This window comes from Erinaceus europaeus, chromosome 17 (genome assembly GCF_950295315.1).
Source record: "Erinaceus europaeus chromosome 17, mEriEur2.1, whole genome shotgun sequence".
NCBI classification, from domain to species: domain Eukaryota; kingdom Metazoa; phylum Chordata; class Mammalia; order Eulipotyphla; family Erinaceidae; genus Erinaceus; species Erinaceus europaeus.
In genome coordinates, this window is record NC_080178.1 from 60,814,068 (window position 1) to 60,827,617 (window position 13,550).

Genomic DNA, 13,550 nt, shown 5'->3' on the forward strand with positions numbered 1-13,550 from the left:
CCCTGCTGGAATCTCTCCAGGAGTTAGAGATTATCCCTCTCCCTCTTAGAGTGGTGGTGGTGGCAAGGGGAACTTGGAGGGAAGGAGGGTCTTGCCCTGATTGAGGTGTGACTATATGCTGGGTGGCAGGAAGGAACAGAAGGCCACAGGACACATTCAGTACACAGGAGGTAGGAACTGCATCACACTGAGGGCCTTGCCTCAGGTCATCTGCATTCAAATCCATGCTCCCACTCACTGCTCTCTGGCTTTGGCTAAGTAGAATACTCTGTTGGACCTCATCCTCCTTAGATGTTTCCTGGGAAGATTAACTCTGGCCTAACTTGCCAGATTGTTATGACTATCAAGTGAGATAACCAAGTTTAAAAAACTAAAGTGGCAGTTCTCTGGGGGAAAGAGTGTGGGTGAATGAGGTACAAGGGAAAGAGCATGACCTTGGCTTCAGAAGACTTGAGTTTGGGTTCACTTGGCATTGGGAGCATTAGCCAATTCAATTATACAGGGAAATGGCTCTTAGAAAGAAAGACAATGAAGCCCAGAGATAGCTCACCCAGTAGTATATGTGCCTTATCACATAGAGATCGGGAATTCTAGCCCTAGCACCACATGGGAGCACCATGGACAACTCTGAGGAAGCTCCATAGATGACAGCAAGATGCTGTGGTATCTCTCTTCTCTGTGTCTCTTCCTCTCTAAAATGAAGGATACAAAATAGTACTGGCCCAGACAGACAACCCCACCGTGGTGTCCTGAATCCTCACATCTTCAGAGCTCTGGTCCACTAAGGAAAGATAGTAACAGGGTATGGATCAACCTGTCAATGCCCATGCTCAGCAGAGGAGCAATTACAGAAGCCAAAACTTCTACCTTCTGCTCCACAAAAACAACCTTGATCCTTATTCCCAGTGGGGGAGAAGTGATAGGATGGAGGTAAGAAGGCTCTGAACTCCAGCTCCATCAGCACCCAGAGAGAGAAGAAAAGGAGAGGGACATATGGAGGTAGTTATGTTATCATGAACAGTTTGAAGGGAAAGAGAGGATTGAATCAGAAAGAAAAGGCGGGCAACTATATATAAATGTGGACAGATAGTTGTAGAGAAGATGGTTTGCCCATGTCTACAACCTTAGGGGAACCTTGATGGATTGCAGTGGGGAGACTGAAGATTCATAACTCTGGTAGTGGGAATGGTGTGGATTCAAACCCCTGTCGACATATAATTCTGTAATATAAAAATAAATAAGTAAGTTTAAAAATACTGGCCCAGGTAGATCACTCAATGGTGGTATCTTGCAGGCATGAAGCCCTGGGATCAGCACCCAGTGCCTCACATCAAGAGAGGGGGAGAGAGAGCAACCATGATTGATATTTGCAGATTCTGTGATTATGTTCCTAGATAACTCAAGGAAAACAATGGAAAAAGAAACTCAAGTGAAGCATTGATTCAATGGGGGTGACTGACAATAAAACTAGTATGGAAGAGACTTTGGTTTAAAAGTCAGCTCCACCATACATGATCCTTGGCAAATTATTTCATAGTCTATTTTCCATTTATACACCTGAAGCTCTTCTCACAGATAATGACTTTATAGTCAGCTTTGTGTCATTAATGGTGTCTCAAGGTCAGCAGCTGTATCACAGGGGAGGAGATCAAGAGAAGCATGAAGAAATACAAGCAAAGTCCCAGAAGTTCCAGACCTGGGAGAAATACGGATTTCTAGTTGGCTCAGTTGGGTTGTTAGATGGTTTATTAGTGATTTCTACTCTTAATTAATGTGGGCCTGTATTGCTATGAAATTCCCTCTGAGGGTTGCTTTTGCTGTATCCCATAGGGTCTGATAGCTGTTTTCTCTGGGGTTTTTTTAATTAATATTGAGGAAATTCTTCATTTCTTTTTTTTATTTCCTCAATGACCTATGTATTATTCAGATGCCTGTTATTTAGTCTTCAGACAATATCTTCCTTAACTTCAGTGAATACTTGTTTTATATATTTGGACTCACTTAAATTTGGAATATATATATATATATATATATATATATTCATAATAGTTATGTCTTCTTATTGGATTGATCCCTTGGCCATTATGTAGTATCCCTCTCTGTCTCTACTTACTTTCTTTATCTGAAAATATATTTTATCTGAGAACAAAAGTGCTGCTCCTGCATTTTTCCCCCTACTATTGACTTGGAGCATCTTGCTCCAACCTCTAACATTAAGCTTCTGTTTCTTTCCTTTGTATGTTCCCTGGAGACATATAATAGATGAACCATGTGTCTTAATCCATTTAGCTGCTCTGAGTCTTTTGACAGGTGATTTAGTCCATTCATATTTAGAGTGATTATTGATATATATGGTTTACCTACATTCATTCTGGCTTTTGTTTTAAGGTTGTTTTAGGTTATTGATACTTTTCCCATTCGCTTCTGTCATTTTGTAGGGATAGGTTTCTATAGTAATTTCCTCACTGATTTTGCTTGTATTTTTTTGTTAGTCTCTGTTCCTCATTTTGTACTGTGGGTACCCTAAGTGTAACAAATATTTTATGTTAAAAAGACTTTTTAAAGACTAACTAGTATTTGATAGTACTGTTCTATCCATTAATTTCTTCTTCTTCTTCCTATTTTTTTGTTCATTCTTATTTCTGTTGTGTTCATTTATTACTTTATTTTTACGACATTACTTTATTTTTCTTAGTGCTCAAACTATTCTTTGAACAAAAAGAGAAACATAGAGATAGGGAAATAGCATATAATCATATATAATCATACACATATACTAATATGTATATATAACTTGCATACTTCCTTATTCTGTGTGTGAAGATGGGGCCTCACATGTAGCATTCCACCATTCCAAGTCACTTTTCTTTTCTTTTTTCTTTTTTTGCTTTTCCCCCCCTTTTTGTTGCCCTTGTTGTTTTCTTGTTGTTGTAGTTATTATTATTGTTGTTATTGATGTTGTCATTGTTGGATAGGACAGAGAGAAATGGAGAGAGAAGGGGAAGACAGAGAGAGGGAGAGAAAGATAGATACCTGCAGACTTGCTTCACCGCCTGTGAAGTGACTCCCCTGCAGGTGGGGAGCAGGGGTTCGAACCGGGATCCTTACTCTGTTCATTGCGCTTTGCGCCACGTGTGCTTAACCCGCTGCACTACCACCTGACCCCCTCCAAGCCACTTTTCTAATCAGATAGACAGAGACAGAAAGACCACAACTCCAGAGCATTCTCCTGTATGACAGCACTTTCCTTATGGTGCCAGAGCTTGAACCTGGGCTAAGCATATGATAAGGTACCTGGCCTACCCAGTGAGCTGTCTCTGTGCCCCTTTTCTTTCTATTTATCATCTCATCCATCTGTCATCCACCTGTTCATTTCACCAACCCAGCATATTTATTGTCTACCTTCTGTCTATTTTCTGGCTGTCTGTCTGTCTGTCTGTCTGTCTATCATTGAGAGAAGGGCATGTCTATTCCACAGTGTTTTGAGAGTCGATGCAGTAGGATTACGTGCTGTACCAGGCAAAGGTTCCTTTGCTAAGTGTCTCCCTGTCTGCCTGCCCACACAGAGCTGGCCTGTTTTCCCTGCCAGTCATCCGTACTTTTCCCCTCAGAGCCGCCAGCCCTCCCTGTCTGCCATCTGTTCCCCACTGATCCAGCCATTCCAGGCAAGGGCTGTGTCTACAGCCCAGACCTCCAACCTGAGAACTGAAGTGAACTGATGACTTGAGCTTTCCCTCTTCAGTTCAAAAGCCTCACTCCCTGCAAGAAGACCAGCGTTGCTGACTCCATGCTTCGGATGCTGGAGACGTACTCCCAGAACCTGGAGGACCTGGTTCAGGAAAGAACTGAAGAACTGGAGCAGGAGAGGCAGAAGACAGAAAGGCTACTGTCACAGATGCTGCCCCCGTGAGTGGCCCCTGAGCTCTGGGCTGAGCTTCCAGCCTCAGAGGCTCTGGCACAGCAGTTGAGACATAGCAGGTGCCCAAGAAACCTGGGCCCCATGAACTCACTCAATCCGCCCTTTGTTCATTTAGCCAACACATTTTCACAGAGCCCATAATGTGTGTCAGGCATTGTGCTGGCCATACAAGCTTTTCATTTCTGTTGCCTTACTCCCTTAGGAGCAAGGACAGAGCACAGTGTCCTTCATGTCAACTTAGAGGATGTAGCAGTACAAAGGGATAATACACCACATACCTTTCCTAGATCCCTGGAAAGTCACCAAAGATCACCCTCCTCTCCCCCCAAGTGGGCTCCAGATAGTGGCAGGGGTCTCTTCCTGTCTGTGACTCTGGCCCTTGCCACCTTTACAGATCTGTGACTGAAGCTCTGAAAATGGGGACAGCTGTGGAGCCAGAGTACTTTGACCAGGTGACCATCTACTTCAGTGATATTGTGGGTTTCACCACCATCTCAGCTCTGAGTGATCCCATGGAGGTGGTGGGCTTGCTTAATGACCTCTACACGCTGTTTGATGCTATCCTGAGCAGCTACGACGTGTATAAGGTGAGAGTTTACTGCTGCAATAGTGTTACAGGCTCATGCATGTGTCAGTTCACTGTTGCTGCGTAATAGTAATCCTCAGACTCAGTAGTGTGCACATACTTGTTCCTGTTCACAAGTCCGCAGGTCACATGGAAAGTTTTCTAGACTCAGATGGACTCACTTAGGTGTGTGAATCCATCAGTCCTTGCTGAGCTCTTTCAAATCTCAGAATACTTGATGGAGACAACACTCTGCAGCTTCAAGTGGCCTCCTCTCATCCAGAAGGCTAGTGGGTACTGTGTACGTGATGTGGAAGCTTCTGAAAGAGAAGGTGGAGTCACAGAGGCTTCCTGAGATCAAAGATGGGATGATGCTATTATTTATTCTTATCAGAGCATTAGTTAGCTCTGGCTTATGGTGCTGGGGATTGAACCTGGGGCCTTTGGTGCTGCAGGCATGAATGTCTTTTTGTACACACACTATGCTATTTCCCCAGCTCAGTGATACTATTTGTTTTTTAAAATATATATTTTACTTATTTATTAAGAAAGAGAGAATAAGACATTACTCTGATATATGTGCTGCCAGGGATTGAACCCAGAACTTCATGCTTGAGAGTCCAATGTTTATCTACTGCGCCACCTCCCAGAGCACAATGATATTATTTCTAACAGTCTCTTGGTCAAAGCAGATCAAACCCTGTCCACATTCAAGAAGTGGGGAATAAATTTTCCTCTAGATGGCAGAAGCTTCAGACACATTAGAACAAGTGTGCTAGAGAAGAGTGGACCATTTTGTCCTTAGTCCACTGTGGAGTTCCCTTGTCCGTCCTTTAACAAGTGTTTGTTTTGTCTTGTTTTGCTTTGTTTTTGCTGGCAGCCTCTGTGTCAGACTGTGCTTGGCAGGGACAGAGGAGTCACTCTGTCTCTACCCCCCAGGGAGCTCTCACTGCTATAGGTCAACAATGAGAGTGATGATGGGGCGGGCAGAAAAGACTGATAAGGGTCTCAGATCCAGCTGTGAAGATATGTGTAAGTGTGGAAGGCTTCCTGGAGGAGTTGCTATCTCTGAGCATTGTCTGATCCGAGTGGCTACTCCAGACAGGGAACAGGAGAGTGAAGGTTGTGGATTACGAGAGTTGGTCTGGTGAGTGTATAGGACACAGATGGGTTGTGATGGCTGGACAGGAAGTGGATTAGAGATGACACTAAGGGAGCACTAGGGAAAGTACCAGGGGCATTAGTGGAACTACTAAGACACTCATCATCTGGCCCCTGTGCTTCTCTTTTAAATGATGATGATGATGATGATGATGATGATGATGATGATGATGATGATGATGATTTTACCAGAGCACTGCTCAGCTCTGGCTTATGGTGTGTGTGGGTGGAACGTGGGACCTTGGAATTCCAGACATGAAAGTCTTCTGTATAAGCATTATTCTATCCCCCAACCCTCTTTTAAAATTTTAAGATGTATTTATTTGAGAGAGAGAGAGAGAGATTGGAACCAGAGCACCACTCAGTTCTGGCATGAGGTGTTGCTTCAGACTGAACCTGGGAGGTAGGGCCTCCAGTATGCAAATCTGGTGTGCAACCAATGCACTAAGGATTTATTTACTCCTCTAAAGATTTACTTTATTAATTTAACAAGGGATAGAGCTTCATGTGAAAGAGGCAGGGAGTCACTTCCCCTGAGCCCCACCCTACTAGGGAAAGAGAGTATTAGGCTGGGAGTATGAATCGACCAGTAAATGCCCATGTCCAGCAGGGAAGCAATTACAGAAGCCAGACCTTCCACCTTCTGCACCCCACAATGGCCTTGGGTCCATACTCCCAGAAGGTTAGAGAATAGGAAAACTATGGTGGGGGGGATGGGATACGGAGTTCTGGTGGTGAGAATTGTGTGGAGTTGTACCCCTCTTATCCTATGGTTTTGTTAATGTCTCCTTTTTAAAATAAATACATTTTAAAGAAAGAAAGAAAGAAAAAAGAGGCCGGGAGAGAGAGCAACTCACTGGTAGATATGGCATCAGGAGCCTCTGGCACACACAAGTCCTGTGCTCTGCCAGCTGAGCTGATTTCCCACCACACCTGTGCACTTCTTGATCGTGTCCTGGGTTTGCCACCAGCTTCTGTGTGACTTTGGGCAAATGGCACTCCTTCTCTGGACCTCTGCTTTCTCCTCTGCATATCCATCTTGCCCCTGGTGCACTCCCAGCCCATTCACCTCCAGGACAGACTCCACATCTGTTTGGCTGAGGTGGCTCTGAGGAATCCTGAGTCAGCCTCTGCTTCCCATCACGCATGTCTCTGCCTGCTCTGAATCATGGCTCCTCATCTGCTCTGAACTCTGGCCAAGAGCAGTGAACTAAAACCACACCCCCTCCCTATGTGAGCATGTCTCTCATCACTCCCTGCCCCACCTCCAGCTCCTCCGTCCCCAGCACATTTGGGTTCTGACCCTTTATTTGCAGCAGGCTGGGCGGCAGCCAGGCCATCAGTTCTGTAAGGCCTGCGATCTCTCCACCAGGTGTTGAGTGAGATATAGGTATATATATGTATCTGTATCTGTACATACATACATATATATGGAGAGAGAGAGTGTGTGTGTGTGTTTTACAATGCAACCATTGGTATATGCATACGGTTTCATTATCTAATAGGCCCCCAGCATTTTCTTCCTACCCACCCACTCCCTCCCTACCCAGAATCCTTTGCTTTAGTGCAATACACCATATCCAGTCCATGTTTCACTGTGTGCTCTCCCTCCTTGTCCCTATTTTATTAAGTCCTGCTAATAAGTGAGATCATTTTGTATTTGTCCTCTCCTTTTGGCTTCTCTGACTCAATAGGATGTTCTCAAGTTTCATCCAAGAGGATGTAAAGGAGACAACTTCATCATTTTTAATAGCTGAGTAGTATTCCACCATGTATATATGTACCACTTTATTTTTTTTGTCTCCCAGGTTATTGCTGAGGCTCCGTGCCTACACTATGAATCCATTGCTCCTAGTGGCCATTTTTCCCAGTTTTGGTGTCGTTGCTGTTGTTGTTGGATAGGATAGAGAGAAATTGAGAGAGGAGGAGAAGATAGAGAGGGGGAGAAAAAGATAGGCACCTGCAGACCTGCTTTACGGCTTGTGAAATGACACCCTGCAGGTGGGGAGTGGGGGCTCTAACCTATCCTTGTGCTGGTCCCTGCACTTCATACTACGTGCGCTTAACTATACCACATTTTTTTTTAACCATTCACCTGATGTTGGACATCTGAGTTTCTTCCAGGTTCTTGCAATTACAAACTGTGCTGTTGTAAGGGGGCTGGGCTGTGGCGCACCAGATTAAGCACACATAATACAAACTCTGCTGCAGTGAACATAGGTATACACAGTTCTCTACTGATAGGTGTTTCTGTCTCCTAGGAGAGGAATTGCTGGGTCATAGGGTAGGACCATTCCTAGTGTTCCAAGACTTTGGATTTAACTCCAGAGCAGAGCCCAGCTCAGCAACAGGGTATGTGGTGGGGTGAGGGTGGGAGTTCAGCCAGCCACCCAGCCTCAGGCAAGTTATTCCATCTCTCCAAATCTTCAGTTCCCTTTTGTAAAATGGGTCAGGGCTGAGGAGACAGCACAATGGTTATGCAAACGACTTTCAAGGCTGAGGGTCTCAGCTCCCAGGTTCAATCTCCAGTATCATTATAACCCAGAGCTGAGCAGTGCTCTGATTAAATAAATAAATAAATAAATAAATAAATAAATCTTTATGCTTTAGGATCATTCTATCTTTAGCACCGTGAGAGGTGTTCAGCTCATTCATGGACCACAGGAGCAGATGTAGGGTGAGGGGGCATTCCTAGGGGGTACTGGGCAGGACATATGGGATGCACCAGCCATTAGTTAAGCATCTAAAGAGCTGCCCAGTCCCAGAGATTGTCACAGAGTAAGTAGTTCACTGAACTCCTGGGCACTGTAAAGATGGGAACTTAGGCTCTGAAAGGTAAGTGATCTTCCCAAGGCCATACTACAGTCCGGTGGGAGAGTTAGAATTCACATCTCTGTTCTTTTGAAGTTACTTATTTTTCTGTTTTTCTTTTAGCCACTAGGGCTTTGTTGGGGCACCATATCTGCACAGTTCCACACGTTGTGGAGTCTATTTTTTCTTCTTCAGATGGAGGGTGAGAGGCAGAGGAGGGACGCCATAGCACTGTTCTACGACTAGTGAAGCTTGCCCTGTGCATGGAGCTGTCGGGTGGTGGCTGGGAACTCAAACCCAGGTCCTCATATGTGGTACTGTGTACACTCTACTGAGCAAAGTAACTCAACCTCCTACTTATTTTTGCTGGGGCATCATGCCTGTCCAGCCTGCCACCCCTGGTTCTGGTTCTTTCATGACTGTCATTTCATTCAAATTGGGAAATTCGATTTAGACCAATAGTTCCATGTATCCTCCTCTGGAGGCAAACCTGGCCTGACCCTGTGGCACCATGTCTGTGGGCTTGGACCCCAGGACACAAGCACAGTCCTCTGCAAGTCACTCATAGGAGTCTGAAACACACAGATGCATCGTTGCTTGAGTGACCTGGTGGAGGCAACACTGCAGTTCGGAGAGCTCAGGGTGGGTCAGAGCCCCGAGAAGCTGTGGGTAGCCCTTCTATGTGCTTGGTGCTACAGCTTGGAGCTGTGCCTTCCAGGTGGAGACCATCGGGGACGCCTACATGGTGGCATCAGGGCTGCCTCGGCGCAACGGGAACCGGCATGCAGCTGAGATCGCCAACATGGCCCTGGACATGCTCAGTTCTGCAGGCAACTTCCGGATGCGGCATGCCCCTGACGTGCCCATCAGGATCAGGGCTGGCCTGCACTCAGGTACAGGTAGGGTGGGGCAGAAAGTGTCCCCAGTCACAGTGATCCGTCTCTGGAATTCCAAGGTTCTAAAACAAGATAATGAAAAAATAATTACATTTCTTTTTTTTTCCCCCATCATCTTAATATTCTATGTTACTGTGTATTTTTGTTTTTACTAAAGCACTGCTCAGTCCTGGTTTAAAGTGGTACTGGGGATTGAACCTGGGACCTTGGTGCCTCATGGCATGGAAGTCTTTTGTGTAACCACTATATTCTATGCTAAGTGTAGATCCCAGTATCTTGGAGGCTCGGATTAACTTTTTTTTTTTCAGCTACTAGGGTTACAACTAGGAGTTGGTGCCTGCATACCTCCACTGTTTCTTTTCTTTTTCTTTCTTTCTTTCTTTCTTTCTTTCTTTCTTTCTTTCTTTCTTTCTTTCTTTTTTTTGCCTTAAGGGTTATTGCTGGGGTTCAGTGCCTGCACTATGAATCCACTGCTCCTGGAGGCCATTTTCCCCCCTTTTGTTGCTATTGATGTTGTGGCCTTGTTGTGGTTATTATTGTTATTGTTGATGTCATTCTTTGTTGCATTAGACAGAGTGAAATGGAGAGAGGAGGGGAAGACAGAGAGGGGGAGAGAAAGATAGACACCTGCAGACCTGCTTCACCGCCTGTGAAGCGACTCCCCTGCAGGTGGGGAGCCAAGGGCTGGAACCAGGATCTTTGCGCTTTGCGCCACGTGTGCTTAACCCACTGCGCTACCGCCCAACCCCCACCTCCACTGTTTCTGGTGGTCACCTTCCCCCTGACCTTTTTTTTTTTTCCTGATAGAGGGCAAGAGACAGAGAGGGAGAGAGAAAAGGAAAGACACCTGCACCTTGCTCCACTGCTTATGAAGCTTCCCTGTGCAGGTGGGGAAGGGGGCAGGGAACTTGAACCCGGGTCCTCGTGCGTGGCAGTGTGCGTGCTCTACCCTCTACTGGTTGCATCACCACCCAGCCCCTTATGGGTTGTTTTTCCTTTTCTCTTTTTATTTTTTATTTATTTCTTTATATATATATTTTTTGTCTCAGTACCTACGGAGCACCTCTAAGTCCTTAGTCTGATGGAAGAGGCCGAGCAAAGACCTGCTATGGTCATGTAAACATTTCAGTGGTTGATGGGAAGGGCTGGGAAAGACCTCAGGGCTTCTGATCTAGCCTTCTGGGGAGGGAGTGGGTACCCCTGCCTCACTCCATAACTTTATCTATGGAATAAAGTCAGCCCAAACTCCCAGCCCTGAGTCCCCAGTGCCCTTGCCTTTCTATCCCACCCCATCCCCCCGGCCCTGCCAGGCCCCAGGAACACTCAGCTGTTCCTCCACCCACTCATCTTCTCCTTGAGGACAATGCTCATACGCCAACCTACGAAAGGCTCTTTTTTTTTATTAGTGATTTAATATTGACTTGCAAAATTATGAGAAAACAGGGGTATAATTTTGTACCGTTCCCACCACCAGAGTTCTGTGTCTCTGTCTCCTCCACTGGAGACTGTAGTAATTCTCCCAAGGCTAACTATTATTTTTTTAACTTCTTACATTTATATATACTTGCCTCCCATTTTTTTAATGGTCCTGCCTTCTCTTCTTATCTAAGTCACACCTACACCTGCTACAACTTCCAAATGTCCTTCCTTTTTTCCTCCTCTCCCTCTGGGTCCTTGTGGAATGGGAGTTCAGAGTCTTCTGCTCATCATTTCTTCCCCTCCGGGAGTTGGACTAAAATTTTTTATGGGGAGCAGAAGGTGGGAGTTCTGGCTTCTATAATTGCTTCTCCTCTGGGTATGGACATTGGCAGGTGGATCATTACCCCCAGCCTGTTTCTGTCTTTCCCTAGTGGAGTAGCTGCCTGAGATTCTTACAGGCTGGGTCAGTCCTCTTCCTGGGCTGACATGAAGATCTCCACCCCCACCCCTAGCAGGAGCCCAGGTCTGAGCTGGGGATAGCAATGGGGGTGGAGAGGAACAGAACTATCACAAGGATCTGCTGGGGTTCACAGGGCACATTTGGGTTTCAGGGCCCTGCGTGGCTGGGGTGGTGGGCCTCACCATGCCCAGATACTGCCTCTTTGGAGACACAGTTAACACTGCATCGCGGATGGAATCCACAGGACTGCGTGAGTATCTCTAATTTCTGTCCTATCCAGGGGAGGACTCTGTCAAACACCCCTGTGGCCTGACTGTTTGAAATGGTGCTTAGTAACCAGATCACTTCCACCTGATGGCAGTGTGCCTTAACTGTTAGCAAAGCAACTGTAAAGAGATTGTGCATGCTGCTGGGATGTCCAACTTTCCATGGAGGTTTCGAGATTCTCACTAGAGACTTAGTAAAGAGCAGGAAATCTGGATCCTAGCCCTGTCTGCAGCTGACTCGCTTAGTGTTCTCCAACAAAAAATAAAGGTCTTCATGGCTCTCTCTCTCTCTCTCTCTCATTGTAAAACCTCTGAATACTGCAACTGGGAAAGATGGCACAGTAGATCAAGTATCAGACCCTTAAGCATGAGGCCCTGTGTTTGATCCTCAGCATTACATGTACCAGAGTGATGTCAGGTTTGTCCTCTTGGGTTTTTTTTTAATATTTAAATTATTTATTTATCAGGTAGAGACAGAAAGAAATCAAGAGGAAGGGGGGAAAAGCAAGGGAGAGAAAAAGAGGGACACCTACAGCATTGCTTTATCATTCATGAAGATTTTTCCCCTGCAGGTGGAAAGGGCTTGAACCTGGGTCCTTAAGCATTGTAGCATGTATGATCTAGCAGGTGCACCACTGCCTGCCCCCCTTTTTAATTACAATCTTTATTAAAAATAGTATCAAAAAATAACATAATAAAAATTTTAAAAGTATCTTTGAATTTACTTTAAGCTGTGATTGTCAGCGAGAGCCCGTCTGATGACTAGGTGAGTGCAGCTGAGAAGTCAGATTCCTGTAACGTCTGTCCATAGCTGTCTGGCAGTGAGCATGCCAGGCTCACCCAGTGCCACCCTGCAGCCTCATGTGTGTTGCCTCCTGCTGGGAAGTCCTAAATGTTCATCTGCTCAGCCCTCATACATAGACTCCCCTAAAAGTAGAAGTTATATTCTAGGTTTTCCCATGTCATCTTGTGGCCCTCCTAGCAGTCTGTGGAGGCCTCTGCTTTAGTAACCCACTACCTGTGGGAGGGGCCAGAGGCAAAGGGTGCTGAGAGAGTCAGGACTGTGTGGATTACGATTTGGAATCAGGGCTGTGACAGGCTTCAGATGATGTCACCAAATACTAGGCACACTTCCACCAAGTAGTGGCCTGCTCACTGCCTTTCTTTTTCTTTTAATTTGCAAAGTTTATTTTCCCACTCTTTGATTTATGTCCATCCCTATCTTTTTTAAAATTTTATTTATTTTAAAGTCTAATGTGTCAGATATGAGAATAGCTGTTCCTGCCCTTTTTTGTGGGCCATTGGCTTGTATGGTAGTTTTCCATCCTTTCACTTTGAATCTGTGTATGTCTTGTTCGATTAGGTGGGTTTCCTATAGACCGCATATTGTTGGGTTGTGTTTTCTGATCCATCTTCCCACTCTGTGTCTTTTAATAGGTCAATTCAGGCCACTGACATTTGTTGATACCATAGATTGAAGATATTTTAACGTCATTATTGTAGATTTTTAGAGTGTTCTGATACATGGCATATTTATGGTGGTCTATTTATGGAAAACCTTTCAGAACTTCTTTCAGGGTGGGCTTGGCGATAGTTTATTCTTTCAACTGTTGCTAGTCTGAGAAGGTTTTTATGCCTCCATCTAGTCTGAATGACAGTCTAGTAGGATACAGTAATCTTGGTTGAAAGCCTTTCTCATTGAGCACTCGACAGCTTGCCATTCTCTTCTGGCCTGTAGTGTTTGTGTGGAGAAGTCTGCTGCTAATCTTATGTGTTTTCCTCTGTAGGTGACTCTTTGTTTTTCTCTTGCAGCCTTCAGGATCCTTTCTTTATCCTTATTCCTTTCCATTCTAAATATGGTCTTGGTGTCTCTAAGTCTGGGATAATTCTCTTAAGGACCCTCTGGGTTTTTTGAACCTTTATGTCTTTGATGTTGTCTAGACTAGAGATGTTCTCAGCTATTATGTCCTGAAAAATACTTTCTTCCCCTCTCTTCTCTTTCTTCTTCTGGTAAGCCAATAATGTGTATATTATTTCTTTTGAAGTCATCCCA

The 13,550-nt window shown here is 45.1% G+C and overlaps 1 protein-coding gene across 1 annotated transcript in view; it reads left to right on the forward strand.

Moving 5' to 3' along the window:
• Nucleotides 1–13,550, forward strand: part of LOC103111037 (guanylate cyclase D-like) — a 39,073-nt gene that overhangs the window by 16,302 nt on the left and 9,221 nt on the right. Inside the window, exons 13-16 of the mRNA XM_007520256.2 lie at nt 3,743–3,906; nt 4,314–4,506; nt 9,175–9,349; nt 11,383–11,481. Of these exons, the coding sequence (XP_007520318.2) occupies nt 3,743–3,906; nt 4,314–4,506; nt 9,175–9,349; nt 11,383–11,481 (631 nt within the window). The remainder of the gene's footprint in view (nt 1–3,742; nt 3,907–4,313; nt 4,507–9,174; nt 9,350–11,382; nt 11,482–13,550) is intronic.